Source organism: Felis catus, chromosome F1 (genome assembly GCF_018350175.1).
Source record: "Felis catus isolate Fca126 chromosome F1, F.catus_Fca126_mat1.0, whole genome shotgun sequence".
In the NCBI taxonomy this organism is placed as follows: Eukaryota; Metazoa; Chordata; class Mammalia; order Carnivora; family Felidae; genus Felis; species Felis catus.
In genome coordinates, this window is record NC_058384.1 from 14,526,466 (window position 1) to 14,551,028 (window position 24,563).

The 24,563-nt window shown below is 47.1% G+C and overlaps 2 protein-coding genes across 14 annotated transcripts in view; one reads left to right on the top strand and one right to left on the bottom strand.

The window, feature by feature from the left end:
• Positions 1–2,913: 2,913 nt before the first annotated feature.
• Positions 2,914–24,563, top strand: part of CF1H1orf105 (chromosome F1 C1orf105 homolog) — a 57,487-nt gene continuing 35,837 nt past the window's right edge. For 4 of the 13 annotated variants that reach the window (XM_045049397.1, XM_045049396.1, XM_045049401.1 and 1 more), the window contains exons 1-3: positions 2,914–3,051; positions 17,159–17,244; positions 23,370–23,565. In XM_045049397.1, the coding sequence (XP_044905332.1) occupies positions 3,031–3,051; positions 17,159–17,244; positions 23,370–23,565 (303 nt within the window). In that variant the 5' untranslated portion in view covers positions 2,914–3,030. Of the gene's footprint in view, positions 3,052–16,249; positions 16,475–17,158; positions 17,245–21,051; positions 21,140–21,173; positions 22,063–23,369; positions 23,566–24,563 lie in introns of those variants that run through there. The other 9 variants (XM_023247916.2, XM_045049402.1, XM_045049400.1 and 6 more) reach the window with 6 other exon arrangements.
• On the bottom strand, positions 13,319–16,223 carry PIGC (phosphatidylinositol glycan anchor biosynthesis class C). The gene is made up of 2 exons (XM_006942704.5): positions 16,083–16,223; positions 13,319–14,900 (listed from the first exon to the last, which is right to left on the bottom strand). Exon 2 carries the CDS (start codon positions 14,732–14,734, stop codon positions 13,841–13,843), a length of 894 nt encoding a protein of 297 aa, XP_006942766.2. The 5' UTR covers positions 14,735–14,900; positions 16,083–16,223; the 3' UTR covers positions 13,319–13,840.

Here is a 24,563-nt window from a genome sequence, read left to right on the forward strand (position 1 = left end):
TGTGTTCTGTTTCATTTTCTAAAGAAGACCCAGATGAAAATAATTTTCAACTAAAACCAGGTAAGGTGAAAATATGTAGTTTGATCTTGTAAGGAACTTAAACTGAAAAATACTTATGTTTAAGTTCTTAAAGCATGGTTATTTAAGATGCTATTTGGTGGAGAATAATTATCTTCAATTGAAATGTCTGTCCAATGAAAGCATGATAAGATAGACACAAGTGTTGGCGAGGATGTGGAGAAGAAGGAACCCTTGTGCACTGTTGGTGGGAATGCAAACTGGTGCAGCCACTGTGGAAAAAGTAATGGAGGTTCCTTAAAAGGCTAAACATAGAACTGCCCTATGACCCAGTGATTGCACTACTGAATATCTACCTAAAGAATATGAAAACACTAATTTGAAAAGATATATGCACCCCTGTTTATTGTAGCAGTATTTACAATAGCCAAACTATGGAAGCAGCCCAAGTGTCCGTTAACAGATAAAGAAATATGGTATATACATACATACTATGGAATATTACTCAGCCATAGCAAAGAAGGACATCTTGCCATTTGCGACAACATGGATGGACCTAGAGGGTATGATGCTAAGTGAAATAAGTCAGTCAGAGGAAGACAAATACCATATGATTTCACTCATGTGGAGTTTAAGAAACACAACAAATGGACAAAGAAAAAAGACAAACCAAGAAACCAACTCTCAACTCTAAAGAGCAAACTGGTGGTTACCAGAGGGGAGGTGGGCAGGCGGTGGGTGAAATATGGGATGGGGATTGAGGAACGCACTTGTGATGAGCAACCGAGTAAGGTAGAGAATTGTTGAATCACTATATTGTACATCTGAAATTAATACAACACTGTATGCTAACTATACTGTATTTTTTTTAAGTGCGAAAAAATGAAGTAAAACTTCTAGAAATCTAGAAAAGTCACAGAAGACATAATTGCAACCTGCCTCCAGGTATCTCATTAATAATTGTTATTCACCAAAACATTTTTTCCTGTTTTTATTATTTTTCTAAACACTCTTTGTAGGAGATAAATTATGTAAGATCATGGAAAATTTTATAGGTCTGAAGCACAAAAACCTCAAACATTCTAGTCAGCAAATTCAGGGAAAAAATATATTATTCAGAATAAAAGTGCAAGGAAATGTTGCCACCTTGAGAAGAAAGATTTTTTAATGTGTCAGTAAAGTACTGGAAGAATGGAATCTGTATGAGTTTGGAGGAACAGAACTTTTTTTATATATTAATCCTCAAATAGTGATTCCAACACTGAAATTTTAAGCTACATTAAAAAAAATTATCCAAATAAAGTGTTTGTTATTAAGTAATACATCTGCCAAATTTATGATCTCAGATTTTAAAAAAAGATTTAAGATTTAATTCAGAATTTTCTCTTCGAGGATTTATATGATCTAAATTACAATTTACAACTATCTCCTACTAGGTGAGAACACTTCTGTAGATGTCTCACTTTACCATATTAAGACAGAAAAATGCAGGATAGGAAAGTAAAAAATTGTTCGTCAGGAATGGGGGTTTCCGTGTACTTTGTGTCTGACCTAGGCAGGCCCCAGCAAGGACAGGCAAAGTAGATGTGACAGGACCCTCCAATTAGAAAATGGAGACCCCTCACTCACAGTGCTCTCCCTCTGGACCGTGAAAATCTTTTATAAGCACGATGCTCTCCACTCAAAAATGCGAAACTAGTTTCTCTGATTAAAATTGCACAAAGCACATTCCATCAATTTTTACTGATACGCCAGGTCCAGTGACTGTGAGTTAGAAGCACTGGCAACTAAGAAACTTCAAAGGCCCCCACACAGGGAATCAAATGAGGCTCAAGTATTCCTGGGGGTGACTGGGTTGCTGCAGAACGAAGCACAGTGTGCAGCCCTTGGCCTTGCCTCCACTCCAGCCTCCACCTCCAGCCCAGCTATTTGAGTTTTTAAATAATATTGGCCAGCATCCCCATCCCAACAGTGACAATATTCCCTGATTACTTCATATCACCTCAAACAAACAAAAAAGAGGTTGGCAACGGGAAGGTTTTTCACCAATTCATCTTTTTTAGGTTATTTGGTACTTTTCCACTTTGTCCTAAACATGATCTTACTTTTATGTACAGTGTTACACAGTTTAGATGTTTAAAGCTTAAGTTGACCTGATGAACAATGAGAAAGGAAAACCCAAATTATAGAATAAAATGATTCCCTAGGAATCTTGCACAGTCTCAACAAAATTGCAGTCCCTTCCTCACATTGAATAGGCAAGAAAAAAAGGGGTGAGTGGAGGGTAGGGCTGGGGGCAGAAGCAGCCTGCAGTAACATTAAACCGTGGTAAGGTTTGTTCATATTTATTTACTATCCTTAGTGTTTCTGTGTTTCATGATGTACCCTTCCCCAACTCTCCCTGCCCCCACCGCCACCCTCAATATTTGATAGGGTTTAAAAAGTACTGCGTTCTTCAGAGTTGAACATAACTCGGGATCATCATGAGAAAACGTTTTACCTTTTACGAACATACCATCTCTTAAATGTTCTCGTCCCAATATTTATGTGTCAAACATTCCTTGGATTCATAATAGTGTCTTATTAAGTGGTCTGGGAGCACCCAGCGAAGTAACTTACAAAATAGCAGTCAGCTATTACTGCATGGTGCTATGACAGGAGAAAATGTGAGTCATTTTCCCAGGGAGAACTGTTACTGACTTCAGTGCTGAAGAAGCCACTTAGGTTCTAGAACCGAAATTATCCAGTGCATGCTAACATTCCAGAACATGGTGACTCTGACCTCTGACAAAGAAAGGAACAACAGAACTCATTTCGGCCAATCAGAAACCAAAGTTTTCATTTCTAAGTGTTGGCTGAGGAGAGGCCAGTGGAAGTGAAACTGAAGTAGTCCGTGCCCTTTGCCTTGGCTTCTGACAGAAAGGCTTTAGAATCAGAAGGCAGCACCCTTACTGGAAGCAGTGAGGGAGGTCCCCCCAGTCTCCAGCTAGAAGAATCCAGGACATCTGAGAGATGGAGAAAAGAGAACTAAAGGTAGGAAAAAATAAAACTTCCAATCCTTCCCTTGGGGAGTTTCACTGATAAATAAATGCAGACCACATATACACGGAGGGGTATTTCACCAAATGGCCTTGACACTAGAAGCCAAAAGGAGATGAAATAACGTCTACTCTTCCTTTACAGACATGGATACTTTCGGTGGGCTTGGAGCAGGATACATTTTGATCCTCTTTTAACGCAGAGTTTGAAAATTGTTGTAACATCTGTTTCATAGGCATGAAGTAGGATTAAAAAAAAATAAAACCCTCAACTGATACTGGGGTCTCTCATCCAGCTCCATGAGATTCTGAAGTAAACCTTTACAACTGAGAATCCGTTTTAAAAACATGAACCTCACCCACCGGAAGATAAAGATTGCTGAAAAAAGAAAAAAAATAATAACTTCTGTATCCCTTTATAATACTACAGCGTCTCAATCTGCATAAATCAAATGGAGCTGGTGACACTTCACTACCAGATGCCCCCGTTTACAGGACATGTTAGCCAGCATACTAGACCCACAGTTTTGGTTTATTATACTATAAGATACTACTGAAGCGGATTAGATGGCTGGCTGTGGGATGAGCCGAGACTAATCTGCTACTCCCGTACTGTTTCTAATCAAATCGAATTTCACAGTACTTTATACCAGATCCCGATTTCTAGCCCCAGTCTACATCGTCAGTGAACCTCAGGAACAAGAGCCCTGGGCAGGCAGGGAGGAAACAAAGCCTTAGCAAACTCCCCGGGGCGTCAATGAGACTTAAGGATCCTCAAGACAGTAATGGGGAAGTCACTGATGTGGGTTTTCTCTCTCAAAACAGCTGCTAACAAAGTATATTTTTGAAGCTTCATATGACACTTGAAAAACCAGGCGTTCTGGCTCTTCAGGTCTGTATCTTCCCCCAGCTCCTATCTCTGCTGCGGGTGCGTTTCAGAAGGCATCGGGGAGCAAGTCAGAGCCAAGGAGACAGCTCCTTCTGCCTGCCGCCTTTTTCTCTTTTAAAGACAAAAATACTCTCAGCTTGCATACACAAAAGCCGCCCGGGGCCTGAAGATCTGTTTATTTTGCAATTTACAAAGAGTGGGAGGCCCACAGTGTTCTCACTGAGCAGAGTCCAAATGTTACTTGGGCTCTGCACAAGGCCACAGGGCCGGCCCGGAGTGGGGACCGGGGAGCCCGCAGAGCTTGGGAAAGCAGAGGCAGCCACCGAGCCAGCTTTTCACGGGGACCCGAGGGACCACAGTTTCCGTCGACCTCGGCATTGGCAAAATCAATCCGTTCCATTGTCCCGGCAACATATGGTCAAGGGATTGTAGAGCGAGTCTGTGTAGGGCACAGGACCTCAGGCTGATCCTGGGTGTCATTTGAACCCAGGTGCCAATTGGTGCCACATGGTGGCAGGAAAAACCACTTGCCCGTGTGAGCCCCTTCCCCGGGCACTTTTGTCCCTGTGTCACCTGATGAGAGTGAGGGGCACCACAGTGGTCCCAGGCCCCTGGTGCTGAGCAGATGCCGGGCATTTGGGAAACAGATGCTTCCTAACTACCTCATCTCCAGGGGATCCCTCGTCAATCACAGTGATGTATCTAGGAAGGAAATGGTATTTTGGTTTGGTTGGTGATTGCTGTGGTCGCCCAAGGTAAACAAGCCACCATTAATCACACCTGTGAGCTGGCAAAGACAAAAACACCGGCCAGAAGCATGAGCCTGGTGGAAGCTAGCTGCTCCTACAGGTGTTCGGTGGTTTCTGCTCCGCCTCTGCCCCGCTGCTCAGCTGTCCAGAGCCCTCCCCATGGTCACAGCAGGGTGCCGCCTCAGGCCCGACTGTCCACAGGACCTTGATCAAACTCTGGCTCTTATCTACACTCTGCTCACTTTACCCAAAATCAAACTTTTTTTTTTTCTTTTTTTTTTTTTTTTTAACATTTTATTTATTTTTGAGACAGGGAGAGACAGAGCATGAACAGGGGAGGGTCAGAGAGAGGGAGACACAGAATCTGAAACAGGCTCCAGGCTCTGAGCTGTCAGCACAGAGCCCAACGGGGGGCTCGAACTCACGGACCACGAGATCGTGACGAGCCGAAGTCGGCCGCTTAACCGACTGAGCCACCCAGGCGCCCCAAAATCAAACTTTCTAGAACACTACAAATGGCACCGCCCCACCGTCGGAAGTTGACCCAGTTCTCAGGAGGTTTGTGTCATTACCCCCAAAAGGCTCTTGCTAAAATGTGCCATTACCTGGACAATTTGCACATTAATTCCATTAGCAAGCAATACTAACATGTTCAGGATGACATGAGGAAGCCTGTGCACTAAGACCGCACCCCCTTCGAGGTAAACAGGAGCCCCCACCCCCAACACATGCATTATCTGCACCATCTGTCTTGAACCCACGAGGACTCTCATTATGGGTCCTTTACCCAGCCTACCTCAGTCTTTCAAGACGGCCAGATCACCCCCCTCCCCAGCACTCTCCACACAGTTCCGTACACACCCATCCTGTGCTGCCCTCCCGCCCTCCTCAACCTTGGAAACCCTTACACCGTGCCCTCTGTAATCTGCTTGCCACGGTCAGCAAAATCCCCTGTATCTTCAACCTGTTGTGTGGATGTGCCTTCCATCTTCTTGCTCTAACACAACCAGAATCTCTTCTCAGGGCACGGCTCCCCCTGCAGCCCTCTCGTCTCCCACAGCCCCTCACACTGCTGAACCTGAGTGGGGTAGGCACTCCTGTTGTCCACTTTTTCTTTCACCATCTTCCTCCCTCCTCCCTAAAACCCTTAGCTTTGAACCTCATGGCATCAGACTATCACACATACTATCCTTCACTGTTCCTCTGACCCACCAGCCCCTAGTTTGCTTTCCCTGATTCCCTGACGATTTTAACTCCTGTTGCCCTGCCACTGTCTCCAGTACTCTTCCTGTCTCCATTCTTGTGGATTTCACATGTGTGTAAATTATCCTTGCAACATCCCACCCCATCCATCCCGCCTTTTCTCTTGGTCTTAGTTTCTCCATTGATATTGTCCTTCACTCTACCTCAGCTACTCACTCCCAAAGTTAAAACCTTGTCTTTATTCTCTGATTTCACTTCCTATCCTTCTAGCTGCTTGAACCTCCAATTCATCGACCTTCCCCGTCCCTCCTCTCCCTGTCCTTCGCCCCTGTTAAGGTTCACTCTCCTTCTTACCCAACTAAAATGCCACGGTCAATCATTATAATCATGCTCATGCACATATATTTTTCTCCCTTGTCCTTCTCTCAATATGATAAAACCACCACCCCAGAGACATTCAACTCTCCATCCACTCTGGTTTGCACATGGTCTGGAAAACACACACAACACCCTAATTGGTTTCACTGTAAAGTCATGATCTCCATGCTCAAGTGAGCCTTTAATCCTGCTGAGCAATGACACTAGCCATCCCTAGTTCATTCACTGCCCCGAAGTACTAAACTATTTCCTACCTTCTCTCTCCTCACTCCCCCATCATTTCGTCCCTCGTTCTCACTCTCAGCTGATTCTGTCTCCTACTTCTTAGGAAAATTGAAGCACTCAGAAAAGAACTTCTGGAAATCCCCATCACCTCCTGTACCCACTTAGCAGCCACCCTTCCACCAGCGTCTGTATCTTATGTACTCTGCCGCCCACCTGTTACCATAGTAACTATCTTGTCCTCTGTCTGAAGCCAGCCCCCCAACTGGTGCACTAGACCCCTTCTCCTCTCAAATGCTCACTCGTAATCCTACCTTTCCCACATCAACTACTACTTCCTGTTGTTTCACTTCCATCAGCATACAAACATGGTATCATTTCCCCGGTCTTAGGAAACAAAGTTTCTTATCCTCACCTCTTGCTTTCAATTTCTGTCTGGTTTCCTGGCTCCCCTTTGAAGCAAAACTTCCAGAAAGTTGCCTATACTTGCCTCTGCAACTCCCCTTCTCCTTTCTCACTTAACCCCACCCGAAATAGGTTCTTATGCCCCCCGCTCCACCAAAAACTGTTCAAGGATACCAATGGCTGCTTCCTCGCTGAATCCAACTGTAAATTCTCAGCCCTTATCTTACTTGATTTACCAGATTTTCTTTCTTTTTTTATTTAATTTTGAGAGAAAGAACACAAGAGGAAGAGGAGCTGAGAGAGAGGGAGAGAGAGAACCCACAAATGCAAAGGCAGGGTTTAATCTCACGAACTGTGGTATCGTGACCTGAGTTGAAATCAAGAGTCAGACGCTTAACCAACTGAAGCACCCAGGCTCCCCTGATTTACCAGATTTTCATCTGATCACAGTTGACCACCTCCCCCCCAACCCCGAGTCCTCTGCACTTGGTTCCCAGAACTCCCAACTCTTGATTTTCCTCCTGCCTCAATGGCTGTGCCTTCCAAATCTTTTTGCTTCTTCTTCTCTCCAACCTTTTAATTTGGAGTTCTCCATCCTCTTGGTTTATATCAACTTCTTGGATGATCTCATCCAGTCTCATACCATTTAAATACCAGTGATTACCAAATTTACATTCCCATCCCATACATTGCTCCTAAAATCCTAACTCCCCTCTCTGACCCCCTGCTCAACATTTCAGCCCGGATATCCACAAAGCATTTCATATCCTATATGCCTCAAACTGATTTTCTTCCCCCAAATCTCCACCTATATCCCCTTTGCACCCAACTCAATTGATGGCATCTCTATCTTTCAATTTGCTCAGGCCAAAACCCTGAAGAGTCATTTGTGATTCTTCTCTTGTTTTCATATCCCACGTCTGGTATGTCAAGAAGCCCTTGACTAAACTTTCAAATTATATCCAGAATGTGACTATTTTCCACCACTTCTGCTATCACTCTGTTCTGAACACCATCATTCCCTGCTTGGATTATCAAAAGAGCTTCTGAATGCTTTTTTTTTTTTTTTTCTTTCTTTCTTTTTTTTTTTTTTTTTCTGAATGCTTTTTTCTGCTCTGGTCTTGCCCCACAGCAACTACAATGAGCCTTTCAAAGGGTATGTCAAATCATTCCCCTCTTTTTCTCCAAGCCCCTCTAATGGCTCCCATCTCAGAGTAAAAGCCAGAGTCCTTCTAATAGCCTGTAATGTCACACATGATCCAGCTCCCACATGACCTCTTTGGCCTCATCTTCTGTTCTCCTTGGTCACTTCAGCCACTTCTTGTGACACCCCAAACATGCCAGGCAGCTTGGGGTCTTCTGCTTGGACTTTTACAGCAGCTCTTGCCTCTGCCTAGAATGGTTTCCCCCTGGGAAATCTGGATTATTCATTTACCTCCTTCAAGTCTTTGGTCAAATGCTCCTTTTTCCATGAGACCTACCCTGACCCCTTATTTAATATCATTGCTACTTTTTTTCTTTTTTCCCATAGCGTTTACTTCCACTTATGTTGTCTGTCTCCTCCTGCTAGAAGATAAGCTCTACTAGGTCAAAGAACTTTGTCCACTTTGTTCATAGACATATTTCAAATATATGGAACACTATGTCCTATAGTTAGTGCTCAATGAATATTTGCTGAATGAATAAATTCCTGAGGCCAAACATCATAAAATGTGAATGGTAGAGACTAGAGATCAGCCTGGGTGGACAATAAATATTTTGCTAGATGTTGGGGGTAGGAATAAGGGATAAAAGAGATAATGAGGGATATGAGAAAGCATTAAAAGCAACTGCTTACCAGTTAGCCTTTGGCCCTGGATCCAGTTCGGCTGTCAGAAAAGCAAACCATCAGCCCATACTGGCAATACAGCATGAGGCAAGTTCCTGACTCAGTATGAGTCTCAGTCACCTCAACTGTAAAATGAAAATAATACCTGAATTACAGGATTGTTATAAGAAGTAAATAAGATAGTGTATATAAAGTGCCTAACACAGTGCCTGGTACACACTGGGTGCTTGAAAATGTAGCAATTATAATTTATCAAATCCCAATGTGCTATTTGTATCCTGAATTTATGGGGACTTCAAACGGTGTGGTTATTTCTCAAACCACAACTCATCAAGAATTCCAAGACTTTGTTGAATTTCATCGCAAAAAGGAGTATCGATAACTTCCACAGGACGGCACTGTGTTCCAGCCCTGTTTCCCTGCGTTCGATGGGTTTGAAATATTGTAAAATTGTGTGACTGATGCCCTCTGCTGGCTTTTGTTTTTCTTGACCTTGGGCCTTTGGCTTAGATGATGTTTAATGGCTCCATGCTTCCTTGAAAATGCTCAGCATGGATTCTTATATCCACAATTTAAGCCAGCTGCCCAAAGCCTCACTCAAAAGTTTATAGTACCGACACAGCATGCAGGCATCCCACTGACACCAATCTGGCCACCACGCAGAACCAATGTGCTGCTGTCCTCAGATCCCTGCACAGCCTTCTAGCTGCCTGCCAATCACCCAGAAGCCACATCAGGCCACAAAACAAAGCACACCTGCTGCTCCACAGCTCTACCTCTCCCTGATCCCTTCCATTCCCAACTACAATCCCTGGCACCATTTTGGAAGGACAGGCAAAGCTGCCTCCCCATTCCTCCTTGTTTGCCCTCACTTACCACCACCACCCACCGTCCAGCATATCTACTGAAAGGAAGATTGACGGGAAGCAGAGCCGGGAGGAAGGGGTGCAGGGTGAGGAGGGCTGACAGTTTCCTACACAAACGAGATTTTGTTTGGGATTTTAATTCCAATGCTACTGTAATGCCTTTTCCTTCCATTTCCCCCTTCCCTTCCCACACACACATCATAGTATTCTCTAAAAGTCTAAATCATTAACATTCTGTTTGCACACTTTCAGTGTTGTTTAAATTTCAGAGACTGACCGCATCACGTTACTTAAGTGATGAGTAACTTTCCCAACAACTGTCACACAGGTCATACCAATCATTATCTAGGCCTGCCTCCCTATGCCGCCAGCAGTAACCCAAAGCAGCGTGCCATAAGTAAGCCTCATCATCCCGCAGTGAGCTCTTAGTACCACTTAAGAGCTTGGAGTTTCTTAACATTTTCTTACAAAATATTTATGGCTTTTTTATTTGCATTTTACCCCAAAACTTTTTGGAATCCATTTACATTCTTGGTCTGTGAAACTTCTTGGAGTTACTGCAGAAAGTGTATAAAATTGTATTTTCATTTGTCTTAAACTTGCCTTGCTCAAATTTCAAAGGGTGTCTTTTGTAACTCATGACTTGGTAAACAAATCAAGATTCACTTCGACCCTTTATAGTTTTATAGGTGATGATGTTGTATCTCTGTTGAGCCTTCCTTCCGGGCTGTGGTGTTCTATTCTCTAATCTGTTTTCATAGGGCCAGTCTTTCCCTTTGGTTCCTTACCATTTTGATCTTTTAATTATCTTTCTGTGATCCATTTCTAATTCCACTATATTCCTGGTTACGAGGCAACCAATTCTGTACAAAGAATTCCAAGTGCAAAAGCACTAGATTCTGTTTAGATCTCAATACCCTTCCAGATCACGCCCGGAATTTAGAACCAACGTCCTCCAGATACTACAATTAGAACACTTAGCCTGAGTGTACCATCTCAGGCACCTCAAACTTTATGTGTCCCATTCTTATTTTCTTATCTACTTCACCTCCAAACCTGTTCTCACTTCTGTCTTTTCATGGTACACAAATCCACTCAAGGCAGAAGCCGGTCATCCTCCAGTCCCTTCCATTTCCCAATATGAGTCTACCAAGTTCTCTGACAGCCTCTCTAATCAGGCCTCTCATCTCCACACCCATCGGCCTCACACCCTTAGTCCAGACTCACTCTTCACTATTGCCACAGAGCTCCCCGGGCTCAGCCCGAAAACTGGTGCCAGAGTTGTATTTATATATATACATATATATGCACATACACAGAGAGATATACACACTCATGAAAGTGTGTGTGGTGGAAATCTTGTCTCCCTTTTCATAACCTCAATTTACATTGACACTGACTGCAGGATACGAGAATTCAAAGTACTCAGCACTCTCAGACCCCATACCCTCTCCCTGTGCTTCTGTCCACTGCCAGGATAAATCAGGTCCCCGTGCACTTTGAACATACTGTTCACTCTGGTTGGAATATCCTTCTCACCATCTTTCCACCTGAACTGAGTTGGCAGCCCCACTCTACATCATCCAACCCTCAACTCTCCGTTCCCCTCCCATTTCCACAACCACCAAACCAAATATGGTCAGGTCTTGGGGGGCTCCAAATACTATACACAGTGTGACAGAGAAGAGCTGAAAAATGACAGCACGGCACATTAATTCGTCCCACTGAAACTGTTTTTGAAAGTGGCTGAAATCTGGGGAGCTTTCTGCTCACTGACACAGATGTGGCTGCTTACATGAGTTCCCTAAAGCTGATAATCACATACCTATTCAAATAGGGCAAATGTATTAAAACATAAAAGAAAAAAAAGCACAATCATATACAATTCTTTACTACCTCCAACCACTGTTGCTCTGTTCCTGATGTGAACTACACAGTAACTATGAGCCAGTTCTGCCCACTCACGAGGGGTGAAATGGCCACACCCAATGCAGGATCGATGCTTTGAGCTCCACAAGTCAGTTTCCAAGATCCTCCTCTCCCCTCTGGCCAGTGTCCTTGGGACTAGCAAAGCAATCTAACTGGCCCTAAGGAAAACTACCCATTCTAATGAAACACCATTCTCATCAGTCCAAAGAGCTGAAGACACTAGTTCACAGTCCTGTTCGAGACATTTTTTGAGAAATCTACGTTCAGAGAAATACAAGCATTACTTAGTTTCTGACTTGAAATTAATTTCTAGTGAGAAGGGATGGTGCAGGGACTTGCCCCAAATGAGTTATGTCATGAGTTACCAGATATTCTGGGAGGCACCCGATGCATCTTATACTTCATCTCTGTCCCTCTTCAAGTCGTCCTAGAGATCAACCTGATACAGCAGTAACGGCGAACATTACCGTTCCTCTGCTATGCGCCCAGAGTTCCTCAAAGCACTCATACATCTCATCTAATTATTACAATTCTAGAGGTAAATACTTCCATTCCCACTTCACAGATGAAAAAACTGAAACACAGAGCAGTTGCATAACCCAAGATCCAAGCATTTGCTCCCTCCTTAGATAAACTGGATTGCTCCCAATGACCTGTGGTTAAAGCCCAAATTCCTGAATATTCACACCCCTACTTGTTACTCAAACCTTCCTTTCCAACTTTCCCTCAAACCCCCAGAACCCTGATCTCCCATGAAACACCTTCCCACTTTTGTGCTTGTCCTAAAAAACAGACGTGGCCCAAAGGCAGCCACATGTTGCATGCAAGTGTGGCTTTTGTCCAGATTTAAATTTGGCAGAATTTTCAAGTCAGATTTCACATTAAAAATCACAATTACAGCTACTGAGACTTCATTTAGAAATCATTAGATGTCATCAGAAATCTGAAGCTCTGCAGCCAGGCCTCCGCTCTGATTAGAAACACTCAGCTGGGGGCGCCTGGGTGGCGCAGTCGGTTAAGCGTCCGACTTCAGCCAGGTCACGATCTCGCGGTCTGTGAGTTCGAGCCCCGCGTCAGGCTCTGGGCTGATGGCTCAGAGCCTGGAGCCTGTTTCCGATTCTGTGTCTCCCTCTCTCTCTGCCCCTCCCCCATTCATGCTCTGTCTCTCTCTGTCCCAAAAATAAATAAATGTTGAAAAAAAAATTAAAAAAAATAAAAAATAAAAAAAGAAACACTCAGCTGGAACAGAGTAGTGACCGCCCTCCCTGGCTGGGGCCAAGCTCCATCCAGTTTTCAGCTGCCATTAGCCACACAAAGTATGACTCGTGTGACTTGTATGCCTTGCTCATATTACTGACCTGATTCCTAAAGGCCTTTGCCACCTTGCCCTAAAACCACCTTTTACTTACTTAAATCTCACCTAACCACCAAGACCAAGCTCAAACGCCATCTCCTCTAATAAATATTTCCTAGTTTCTCCAATTCAATTTGGCCTCCAGCCTCTGAATTCCCTCAGCATTCTGATTATGTATTGCAACACATCACATCCGGGTCCCAGGCAGTTAGTGTGCACGTGCCTCACTAAGAACTACGTAGAAACTCTGAGTGAGGTAAGGTTAAATAACCAATTCTGTGATCTTAGGCGACAAAATGTCACAGCATCTAGGATTCTAGGATTTGAGATCCAGATAACCAAAGGAGAGAAGTGACTTGAACACACACACATACTTTCATTCTCTTCATGCCCCTTCTGTCAGCCTTCTGCTTACAGAAAAATCATGGGACAACTTTAATGGATGTGTTGTTATTTTTTTAATAGAAACCACATCACTTCCTTTGTTACAGCAATAATGAGGCAGTAATTCAAGAGGGTCCCAGAAAGCTTTTTCATCCACAAAGTAACAGAAAGAAAAACACCTTCATCACTCACGCCCTTGGTTAGCTTTTTCTTTTGATCTCTGTTCCCCCACCCACAATAGTATGTTGCTTCCAGAATGGGATTCTGCCTTCAAATCTTTTTTTTTTTAATTTTTTTTTTTAACATTTATTTATTTTTGAGACAGAGAGAGACAGAGCATGAACGGGGGAGGGGCAGAGAGAGAAGGAGACACAGAATCGGAAGCAGGCTCCAGGCTCTGAGCCATCAGCCCAGAGCCTGACGCGGGGCTCGAACTCACAGACCGCGAGATCGTGACCTGGCTGAAGTCGGACGCTTAACCGACTAAGCCACCCAGGCGCCCCCTGCCTTCAAATCTTGTATGAGCCGGGAGATTAGTCTATCAGCTTCCCTTAAGAACCGAATGGAAGTCCCTAACTCAGCTGAGAAACCTGGACAAGTCTTCTTTGATTTCAGCCTCATCCCAAGGCCCATGAATGTTTTCTTTAAAAAGCTGCAGGCGAGTGAGGTAGAAAGGGCAGAGACAAGAGATGGAAACCAGCAGAAGGGCAAAGAGGACGGCTCCCACAGCACTAATGGACAGCAGGCCTCCCAAGGCTGAAAATGCAAAAAGCAGCGTGACACCCACGTAGCTACGGGGAGTACATGCCTTCAGTTTCTTCTGCAACATGGGCCACAGGGCAAAAATCTGGATGGCAAAAGTCACCATGATGAAGGCATGCAGGGAACGGGGCAGGCGCGAGGCAAGGCAGACAGAAGCAAAGATGGCCATGTTCAAGGACAGCGTGCTAGATACAATGGCAGCATTGGCGCCATAGTCAAAGAAAATGAGGTGGCCCAAAAGCATGAAGACTGACATGGCATAGATGGTGTCAGTGCTGACAGACTCCGTCAGGGTCTTCAGCACTGGGGAAAAACCGTAGGTGAAAGTAATGAAAACCAGGGCGCTCTTCAAGTCAGCCCACCGGGTCCGCCCACTCTTCTTCCGTCCTTCACCTCCGTCAATGAGATCGAACAAAACATAGCCAATCAGCGAAGAGGCCAGGCCGGTCCCAAAGAGCCACTGGGGGGCCAGAAGGCCCTCATCCATATACCACCAGATGACCACAAACACACAGACGCTGCACAGCTGCTGTATCACCACGCTCGACTCGAACACCACGGCCCAGTACTGGTACTTCCGGGCGTGGATGTTTTTCCGGAGCTCTTCCAGGAAACGCCGGTCCACGTAGTTATCGGGAAACGGCTGTCGCTCGTACAGGACCTTCTGCCACTTGGCCTCCTCAGTGTCAGCTACAGGCTGGGTCCCCATTATCCTCTCCCTCAAACTCAGGCCTCCCTCGCAGAAGTCCACGTGGTTCTCGTTCCTTATAAAGTTCCGAAATAAGACCTCTCTGGAAATCCCATGCCGGGTGGTGGCTGACACTGCACCGACCTGCCTCACTTTCAAAGGCGGCAACCCAGGCTAGGCCAAGTTCCTGGAAAAAGACACACCATGAACCTCGGAAAGCTGTGAACCGTCCGGGAAGAACAGAGTTAAAGTCAAAGCAACCCAGTTTATTAGAAGTCTGAGCAACATGTGTGCGGTGGCCATTTTATAACCGTGGACATTCAACCTCTGTTTCAGATTTTAAGTTATAATCCCACGGATGATAACAGACATCTGGTAGCTAGTGCGTACTGAGTGCCTACTCCGCGCCAAGTGCCTCTGGAGCTTCTTTCATTTAATCCCCGCATGCTTTCAAGTTAGCATTAGCTCCACTTTAGTTAGTAAACAAGAAAAAACCCGAGATTCGAAGTGCTTAAAGTAACTTTAGCCCAAGTTAACAGTGATAAACACTGGAGCCAGATTCAAACCAATGTCTGACCCCAAAGCCTGGGCCTCACATCACGTCTCCCTCTATACCAGTTAGCTCAGGGGTTCACGTATCCCCGAGGCTTCACCCAAAGCCCTCCCTGTCGCTGTATGCTTGTAGCTGCACTTAGTGCAAATTTCTAGGGATAGGATCCAGAGCTTTTATTTACGGAGTTCTCAAAGGCATGTGTAAGAAAGGAAGGAAGGAAGGAAGGGAGGGAGGGAGGAAGAAAGAAAGAAAAAAAAAAGGAAAGAAAAGAAAACAAAGAAGGTACCAGTCTAACGACAACTGCACAAAACAAAACGGTATGGGCTCCAAGGTTCATTCAACCAAAACCAAGGACTCAAAGATTCTTAATCCATTAACTGAGCGTAACATCCTTTAAAAAGTTATCACTCCACTTATAACGGAAAAACTCTTGGGAGGTTCGAAGACAGCGACCCCTTTTTCACAATGAAAACTTAAGAGTCAGAAATACCAGGGTCATGCTGCAAGTCTGCGAAGAAAATTCTTATTGCCGACCTTATTTCTTCCATAGAGCCCGCGCTAGGTTTTGCTTCACAAGCGAGACACTCTGGGAGCCCCCCTCACTGCAGCAAGGATCCCGGCCCCAGGAGCTCACGGCTTCGCCCCGGCTGGAGGATCCGCGGCGCCGGAAAGGGCAACGCCCCTCCGTGGGGCCGGGGGTCGGGCAGGTGTCCCCGGGGGCGCCCCACTCCCCCTCCGGGGCCTCCCGCGCCCGCCGCCGGTGAGGATGGCGGAGGAGAAGAGGCCCGCAAACACCGACTCCCGCTCGAAACCCACCTGCCCGCAATTCCTAGGGCTGCGCGGCCGGGAAGGGCGGCCGCCCGCCTCCTTCCCCATCCGGGGCGCCGGGGGTCGCGACGGCGGCCGAGCGCTTCCGGGTCCGCCACAGCCTCCGCGGCAAGAGCGCCCTTCCCCGGCTAGAGAGACTGCGAGGTCGCTGCTGCCCCCTCCTGGCTGCTCAGAGGACCTCCCGGCTCCCCTCTGAGGACGCACCGCTCAGAGTCCAGGAAAAAGCCAGTCCCCAACAGGATTTGGCGTCCGAACAACGCCAGGGGTAGAGGCTGGGCTGGTAACGAGAGATTATAAAGCCTACTTTTACTGAGCTCCGGTTACTAAGGCCCTCAACTAGGGACTTCCCATGCATCCGTGAATTCATTGGACACATACAGGTACTGTATTAGGTGCTCCTGATACAACAGTGAATGAAGACGACAAAAATCCCTGCTCTCCTGGAGCTTTGTGTCTTGTGCATTGACCTGTAAAGTGATGACAGATCTCCTCACAGAGGACAAAATTGAGGCTCAGAGAGGTTGTGATGCGTCCAAAGCCACACAGCTGAAAAATGGGTTCGTCAAGATTAACATCCAGTTGTCTGTAGCTTCCAAGTGTGGTTCTCTCCTCTTTGCTGCCTAGAAGGAATTGGGGTGGAGGACACTGGGGCTGAAAACAGCCGGAGACTGAACGGGAGGTTGCTGAGATTCAGCTGACTTCGTAGAACTCTCAGAGGATGCATAAACAGATGGAAGTAATAAAGCAGCAAAGGGATAGAGATAGTAGAATACAAGATATAGGGGGCACCAAAGTCAGAAAACGCGAATCCACTTACTAGCTGTGTGACTTGGCAAATCATAATGCCTGAGCTCTGATTTTCTTCGTCTGTAAAGTGGAGATAACACTATTTACTCTTGGAGACTTTACGGGAGACTCAAAAGACTCAAATATAAATCATAAAAAATGTTTTGGAAAGTGCTGGCATTTGTAGAGCTGCCATTAGCCGACTTTGGTCCTGGTTTTGATGGCAATGCTCAAACGCAATAAATTCTGCAAACCGATCTCTTTCCATTTCCCTCCAGGTTTCTGTGCCAAAATTTGACAAGATCCCTTGGCTTAGTGAGGCCAGCCGCAGCAACAAGCCACTGGTGCTCAGCCTTCCCAAAAGGTAACAGCCCAGCCCCTGAGGGCAAAGGTTTCAACAAAGTCCTCACGGAAGGTGATTGCTGGGGCAGTTCTCAGAGGGGCAAATCTGGTCGGTTGAGAAACCCAAATTGAGAGCTCTAAAACCAGAAATGGCCTGGGTTTCTCAGACAAAAGTGGGCACTGAGGATAGTCTTGGCAGGGGGACGAGCTCTCAATTAACCTCCCCCTCTGCAACCATCACGCAGCAATACGGAAGAATTTTGCCGGTGGATAGCGTTCTCCACACACTTCCCTCCCCCTCGGCATCTTACTTTTTCTCCTCAGCTTTCGTTTGGAATTTTCTAATTTTAACCACCAAAAGTCTAGAACCATAAATTCCTGTCTTTGTAGAGTAGCAGCTGCCTGTGTAGCACTTTGAGACACTCTCCAATCTCACCAAGCCTGACACGTCCCAACAAACTGCTATGGAACATGTTTCTCTTTTTCAAAATAGGAGGTGCCTGTGTGTTAGCAGCATCTCAGTGCTGACACGCGGAATGAGTGGGCTTCCTCACTCCTCCTGCATTTTTGGGCCCTGGGTGTGGTGATATACCTAGCTCTGGGGAGGGGAAGGGGGAGTGTGAGGTAATGTGGGGCTGAATAGTGAACGGGAGCAGTCAGAGGGAGAGTAAGGAGAGAGCAGGTCAGGAGGCAACTTCGAAAGCACTTCGTAGGTGAAGAGGGCCGGCTCTCTGGCACGTGCGACAGTTGGCTAGGAAGGTTGGAGTCTCGAAAGGAGTTTTTCCTCCTGTTGGTAAGGGTCACATACCTTCCAGCCCAGAGATAAGCGACCGCCATGAGGGACATTCTCCCCACATCCCCTGTTCAATAACATGTACCTTTGCTTTATCTGCTGCCCTTTTTCAAAGCCACACTCTCCGCAAAGAGACAGATGTGTGTGTTTTCAGAGCACCTATGAAGTGCTTGTTCCGATCTGCTATTTTTACTTTGTATCCAAACTCTAGCTCGTGTCTTGCTCATGTGAAATGGCCCGTGTTTGACATCTGATTAGGGTAGCAGTCCACCATTTCCATCCCACCCTCCTCCTTGTTCTCATTAGACCTGCCCCTGCAGCCAGAGGTAAAGCCTCCCTGGCGGGGCTCTGTCACCCCAGCTGTCTTAGTCCCTGACTATACAGTTTGGGGTACCTACAGGGGTAGGGGACAGGAAGGGGTCTTGAAAAAGGCAGACCCAGAATACAGCTGTGTACCCCCAGGGCCTGTTCCCTTTCACAGCCGGGTCCTGCAGTGTCAGAAGGGCCACACTATTGGCAGCCAGCTGGGAAGGGAAGGGTCAGTTTTCCCTCCGTCCAGCTAATCTCAAGCTAGTCACAGGGAAAAATGACCTAAGCGGTCAGCGAAGCTCTACTCATTTCTAAACTGGGAGTATTTGGGCAGCAATCTCAGCCCTTTGGAAGAGAAATGATGCTTCCCCACCTCCAAAGACGCTGACTGGACAACAGCGGTGTGGTGCCCTGAGCCTTCAGGAAGACAACAGGAATACAAAGTCTTTGAAAGGATGGTTGGTTTGAGTAGCACCAAACAATTCTTCAAGATCAGCAACTCTTTCTCCGGCTAAAGCCCTGGGTTCCAAGCTGTTTATTTCCAGCAAAACCCTCTTCTAAGATCTTGGTAAGAAAGTTACACATGTGCTTTAAGTATTAACCTACTTTGGGACAAGCAGTTCTAACATGGAACAGCCTAAAAAAGAGGCAGAAACAGCTAGCAAAATGTACTCTGCGCACCCCCATCCGCAAACTCCTGAAACGCACCTGCAGGGCTGCAGAGGGTGAGGCCCGGCTCCCCGCACCAGTGCCTGACCTGAAGCCAAACTTATCGTGAGTCTCGAGAGCCCTCAGGTCACACTGAGGCCCTGCTTCTTTGAGATTGAGTGTTAAAGCCGTTCTAAGGTGTCTCTTGGTCAGCATTTGCGTGTCATGCTCAAGCCCGGCTGTTCACAAATCAAACAAAAGGCAGCAAAGGAGCTGGGTCAGACCCACCTCCCCTGCTCTCCCAGGGCCCAGGGAAATGGTGAGGAGAAATGAAACCATAAATGCCTCGGGGACCCCAAACTCCTTTCACGTGCCCGTGTTATAAATGAACAATGAACAATGAAATCTTTCCTCATTAGAGAGGAGAGGTGTTCCTGGCATTCCGAGTTTCCATTTCTGGAATGCCAGGGGCATGCACAGCGCTGCATACACAGGCAGTTTATGATGTGCAGGCCCCCTGCTGGCCTTGGCCTCTTACACTGTAATAAAATGAACCACAACAGCCGCGAGGCAGGTCACACCTGTGAAGAGAACAGATACTATCCCTGCAGCTTCACGGCTTCACCCCCTGACTAGAAAGAAAGAATGTTCCAGAGCGGTTGGAGGAAGAATATGTTCCACGGGAAGAAATGAGTGGATTCAGCATCCAGGGACACAGACTCCAAGGAAGCAGTCCAGGCATGAAAAAACCCTGCACTTCTCATGAATAACTTCTCCATAGGTCTTTTCAAGAAGGAGATCTGGGGGCATTTCACCCATTACACATCTGCTTTGCTGAACAATTTTTTAAAGCATTTCGTTTCATTTCATAGAGAGAGCAAGTGTGAGTGGGGGAAAGGGGTAGAGGGAGAGAGAGAGAAAATCTTAAGCAGTCTTCATGCCCAGAGCAGAGCCGATGCAGGGCAGGATCCCAGAACCCACGACCTGAGCCTAAATCAACAATTGGACACTTGGGACGCCTGGGTGGCTCAGTCGGTTAAGCGTCCAACTTCGGCTTAGGTAATGATGGGCCTGTGGGTTGAAGCCTCACGTCAGGCTCTGTGCTGACAGCTCGGAGCCTGGAGCCTGCTTCAGATTCTGTGTCTCCCTCTCCCTCTGCCCCTCCACCGCTTGCGCTCTGTCTCTCTCTCAAATGTAAATAAACATTAAAAAAAATTTTTTAGAGAATTGGACACCCAGCTGACTGAGCTACCCAGATGCCCTGAACAATTTTTTTCTGCCTTAATTTGTACACTGTCTCTGACAATCCACAAGTGGCATTGGTTAGTTCAATACAAACAGGACAAAGAAGGCAGAGTGACTTAAAAGGGCAAATCCATCTTTTAAAAGCTGCCAACTGGCCTGCACCCTTTAGGACTGGGATGGAAAACAACTTCTCAGGGAGTCCCTTGGTTTATCTCAGTTGGAAAGGAAAAAAGTGTCCTTTATTCTTCAAGTTTCTTCTGGCTGGTCTGAGACTCCAATTGACATAAGACATATTAACAAGAGAAAATCAAACTTAATTTTTTACATTCAGGAACCCACATGAGATTCCAAAGACAGTCAGGCCAAATGAAGTATATATGTCATCCTGAACCAAGGAGAAGGAGGCAGGGGTTGGGGATTTCAAAGGGAAGGAAGACAATTCATAGGAAGAAGGGAAAGAGTAAATGTTTAGTAAACAAATGTTTGAGGGGCCATCCAGAAACCATGGGACACGGAGATGAATTTTAACAGACTTTGCCAAGTTCCTGCCTGTCTACCTCCCTTAGTTCATTTTATACTGTAGGTATCTATGGTGACTGTGCTCTTCCTGGAGCAGGGTCTCTATCTAAACTCTTTTAGGCGCTTAGGGGGAAAGTCAAAGTTTCTTCCTGAGTCTTTTGGGCCTTGACTGTTATCAGCTCAAAATAATCTACGGGCCAAAGTGGCACATTTTGGGGCTGCTCATTTGGACCCCGGCATCTCTGAAACAACCAACGGCTTGACTCTTCAAACCAGAGACTATGATCTAACTAGCTCTTGTTTTGATTACTTCAGATCTCCTCACGCCTCTGCATTTCTGGTTTCATCTAAGAAGGATACGCATTTGCCTATTTTGTTTCAAGTTCCAGATGTCTTATCTAAGGTACTCAATTTTTTTTTAATTGAAAAGAAACCCTTAGTGGTTCTAGGATGACATAGAATGTAAATGTAAAGGCATTTCCTGTGTCCTTAGCAGATCTTAAGCCTGGAATGTCATCACTGTCCCATAGATATTTGCCGAATGAAACAAATAAGCACCACCCACTGACCCCACCTTAAGTGAACCAGCACTGAGAATAAAGGTTACAATCATCAAAAAGCAGCCGCGGGGGGCAAATCCTATTGAGAAATATGCCCTGAGGCCTTGAGGACTTCTCAGCTGGTGTCCAGAGCCAGTCCCTGCGTCTGGAGCCTCTGACACTGTCCCATCACCGCCCTGGGTCCCTCATGTGTCCCACCTACAACAACCTACACCCGTGGACTTTCATATTGTCCTCATGGCCCCTCCACCTCACAGAAATCAACTATGACCGGCTGCCAGGCGACACTCCTATATGCCACCGCCCAGAGGGTTCCTATCTTAAAGATGCGGGTGAAGTCAGCGGCGCCCTGAGACCCAAGGAGAGAGCTCCCCTGGCGTCCCAACAGTTTCTCAGCTGAAAAGTACACGTACCCACGGGGCGGCTGCTAGCGTGCCAGGGCGGGATTCCTGAGCACTTGGCACAGTGCCCCACTCGTGGTGACGCGCACCGTGGTGACAGCTCCGCTCTGGGAGCCACCATTGGGTCGGCCCTCGAGTCAAGAGGTAGACAGCTGCTTACGGAGTTATGTGGTTGAGCGCAGATAGGGAGAGGAGTGAGTCAGATACGGCCTCCGCGAACGGTGCGTGGACGGCACAGGTGCACGGCCGCCAGCAGAGTTGGGCAAAGTCCCCGAGAGGCGAGGCGGTGGGAGGGAAAGGAGGGGTGAGCCGACAGCGCCAGGGAGTGGTTCCAGAGGAAGTGGCGTCCGCACGCGATCTGGAAGGTACTTCCACAGTGGAGGGAAGCGCCCGGGGAGCAAAGACGCGGGGCCTGAGCGTGCAGAAGGGCTTGTAAACGTCAAGGAATCAGGCCGCAGCGGCGGGCTTGCAGGGAAGGGAACCAAGCAGACGGGTGGGCCCAGCGGGAGGGCAGCGGGGCCCAGGGCGAGGAGCAGCGAGGAGACGTTGCAGGTTTTCGGCGCGGGACCGACAGGGACAGGGCTGTGCTTGAGAGTCACTGCACTAATCCCCCAACACGCTGGACAGGCATGTAGGTACGAGTGACCCCATGACATGCGCCGGGGGTTCTGAGCGGGGACAGGATCCACCTGACAATTGCTGCAGAACCGGCAAAAAGCCTTCCAGTCACTGTCTCTTTGAACCTCTGATGTAGACAGGCTTTCTCCAGCCACCGAGCGCCTCCTCATCCCACGTTTGCTCTGAGTCTCTTCCGAGGCTTTAAGACTCTAAGCCCCAGACCCGCTGGCCGGGAAAGGCGGGAGAGGAAGGCGTTGATAACGACCGGGGCAGGTGGGAGGCCAATCTTCTGCAGGGCTTAGAATTTCGTGCCAGCAGTACTCAGAAGTGGCCACTAGAGGGAAGGCAAGAGCAGGCTGAGCCAAGAAGGCCGGTCTCAGGCAGCCCTGGGGGTTCACAAATCCATCACTCCTGCGGGGAAAGCAAAAACGCCCCGCTGCTCCCGCTCTCCTCCTGTGTCTGCGTGTGAAACACAGTTGCCAGTTGCCCCTACAGATTAGAAAGGCAAGTAGGTGTAGGGAAGACAAATTGGACCTTTTGCCGTTTTAGGGGTTTTGGCTGCGCCTGAGAGTTAAGTTGATAGGAGAAAAGCATATAAATCTATTTAATATACGTTTTACGTGACACGGGAGACCTCACAAGGAAATGAAGACCCAAAGAAGTGGCAAAACCTGAATGTCTTGTGCTGTGTTGAACAGAGAGAGCCAAACGCGGGAAAGTACCTAAAATAGACGGGGAGGCTAAAGGAAGATAAAAATTATTTCAACGAGGTCTGTGTGCACAGGATTGTACAGAGTTGGCCACCACCACGGCGGGGGGGGGGGGGGCAGCACGTGTCCCCTGTGAGGTGAACCCGGGCTCAGCCCGCAGCTGTTCCTTTCTGGAAAGAAAGTATCTGGTGGGAGTGGAATGCCCTGTGGACACTCTATCGCTTCTTTTATCCTCTAAATCAGGGACCCGCCAGGAGGCTGCGGTGGCCTTACAGCCAACTAGGGGCCCTGGCCTCTGGGCACAGGTGCAAAGGTCCTGCCAACTGGCTCCCTTCTTCTTCCAGTCACAGGTCAAAGGGCAGAACTCTGAACATCCACACTCCAAGTGGCCTTCCTGCCCTGCCCAGGGGCAGTCCTGGAGCAGATGCCGTGGTCTGTGTGTCTGGAGCAGTTCTCACTAAAGAGAGACAGAAAGGAAACAGAGGCTCAGAGACTGAAAGACCCGGGAAGAGGAAGACAAACAGCAAAACAGAAACAGAGGTAGGGAGGGGGACAAAATACCAGAAAAAGGAACCACAAGAGGAGAGGCAGAGCTAATAAAGAAGAAAAGTAGACAATGAACACAAAGAAAGCAGCCTCCACACGGCCCCATGTACACATTCCCCGTGGAGCGGGGTCTTTACAAGGCACGACTTTCACCTGCCATTTGCAGGCATCCACGCGTGACTCCTCCTGGTGCCGTGGGCAGCCAAGCGTATTCCAGTAGCTGGACAACTGAGGCCGAAAAGTCCTTGCTCAGAGCTCCCCGCAAGGCAGAGCAGACGGATCGGGCCATCTGGGGACTCCAGCTGGGGTCCCCCTGGGACCCCTTGGCCTACTTGCTGGGCTGGGTGTCACAGAGCTCAAGTTCTTGGTTACCAATGGAGCAGAAAATGCCACCCTAGTCTCTCCTCGCCTACCCCCCACTCCCTGTCTCCTCTCTTTGATCTGGGTTTGCTGTTCTAGCCTAATGAGTCCGAGTCCAGACAAGAGCAGTATCTCTTTTGCTTTTAGCGGACCTGTGACAAAAAGCCCCCGTTAAAGACACTGTAGCAGCAGAGACTCAGCTGGGAGAATGTATAGGAGGGCAACTTACGGTTTTCTTACCACCAAGGACTCGTTTGAGTGTTTCTTTCTCACTGAATCTTAAATTTTGAAAGCTTGTGATCACCACGGAAACTACTTTGCATACTCCTAGGTCCTTTTCCTCTTTATATTGATCAAGCACATGTAACAACAAAAAATGATTTTAAAAATGACACCACTGACCTGAAATAAAACCCAAAATTAGTAAGTCTGGACAGTAGGTGCACAGTTGTTGACAATATTTCGTGTATGTTTGAAATGTTTCCTAGTCAACCATATGGGTGTTTTAAAAAACCATATTCAGCTTTATTTTGGGGGCGCCTGGTGGCTCAGTCAGTTGAGCGTCTCACTTCGGCTCAGGTCATGATCTCGCAGTCTGTGAGTTCAAGCCCCATGTCAGGCTCTGTGCTGAC

Bases quoted from the DNA above. Each gene is read 5' to 3' on its own strand.
- PIGC (XM_006942704.5), bottom strand. From the start codon at position 14,734: ATGGGGACCCAGCCTGTAGCTGACACTGAGGAGGCCAAGTGGCAGAAG.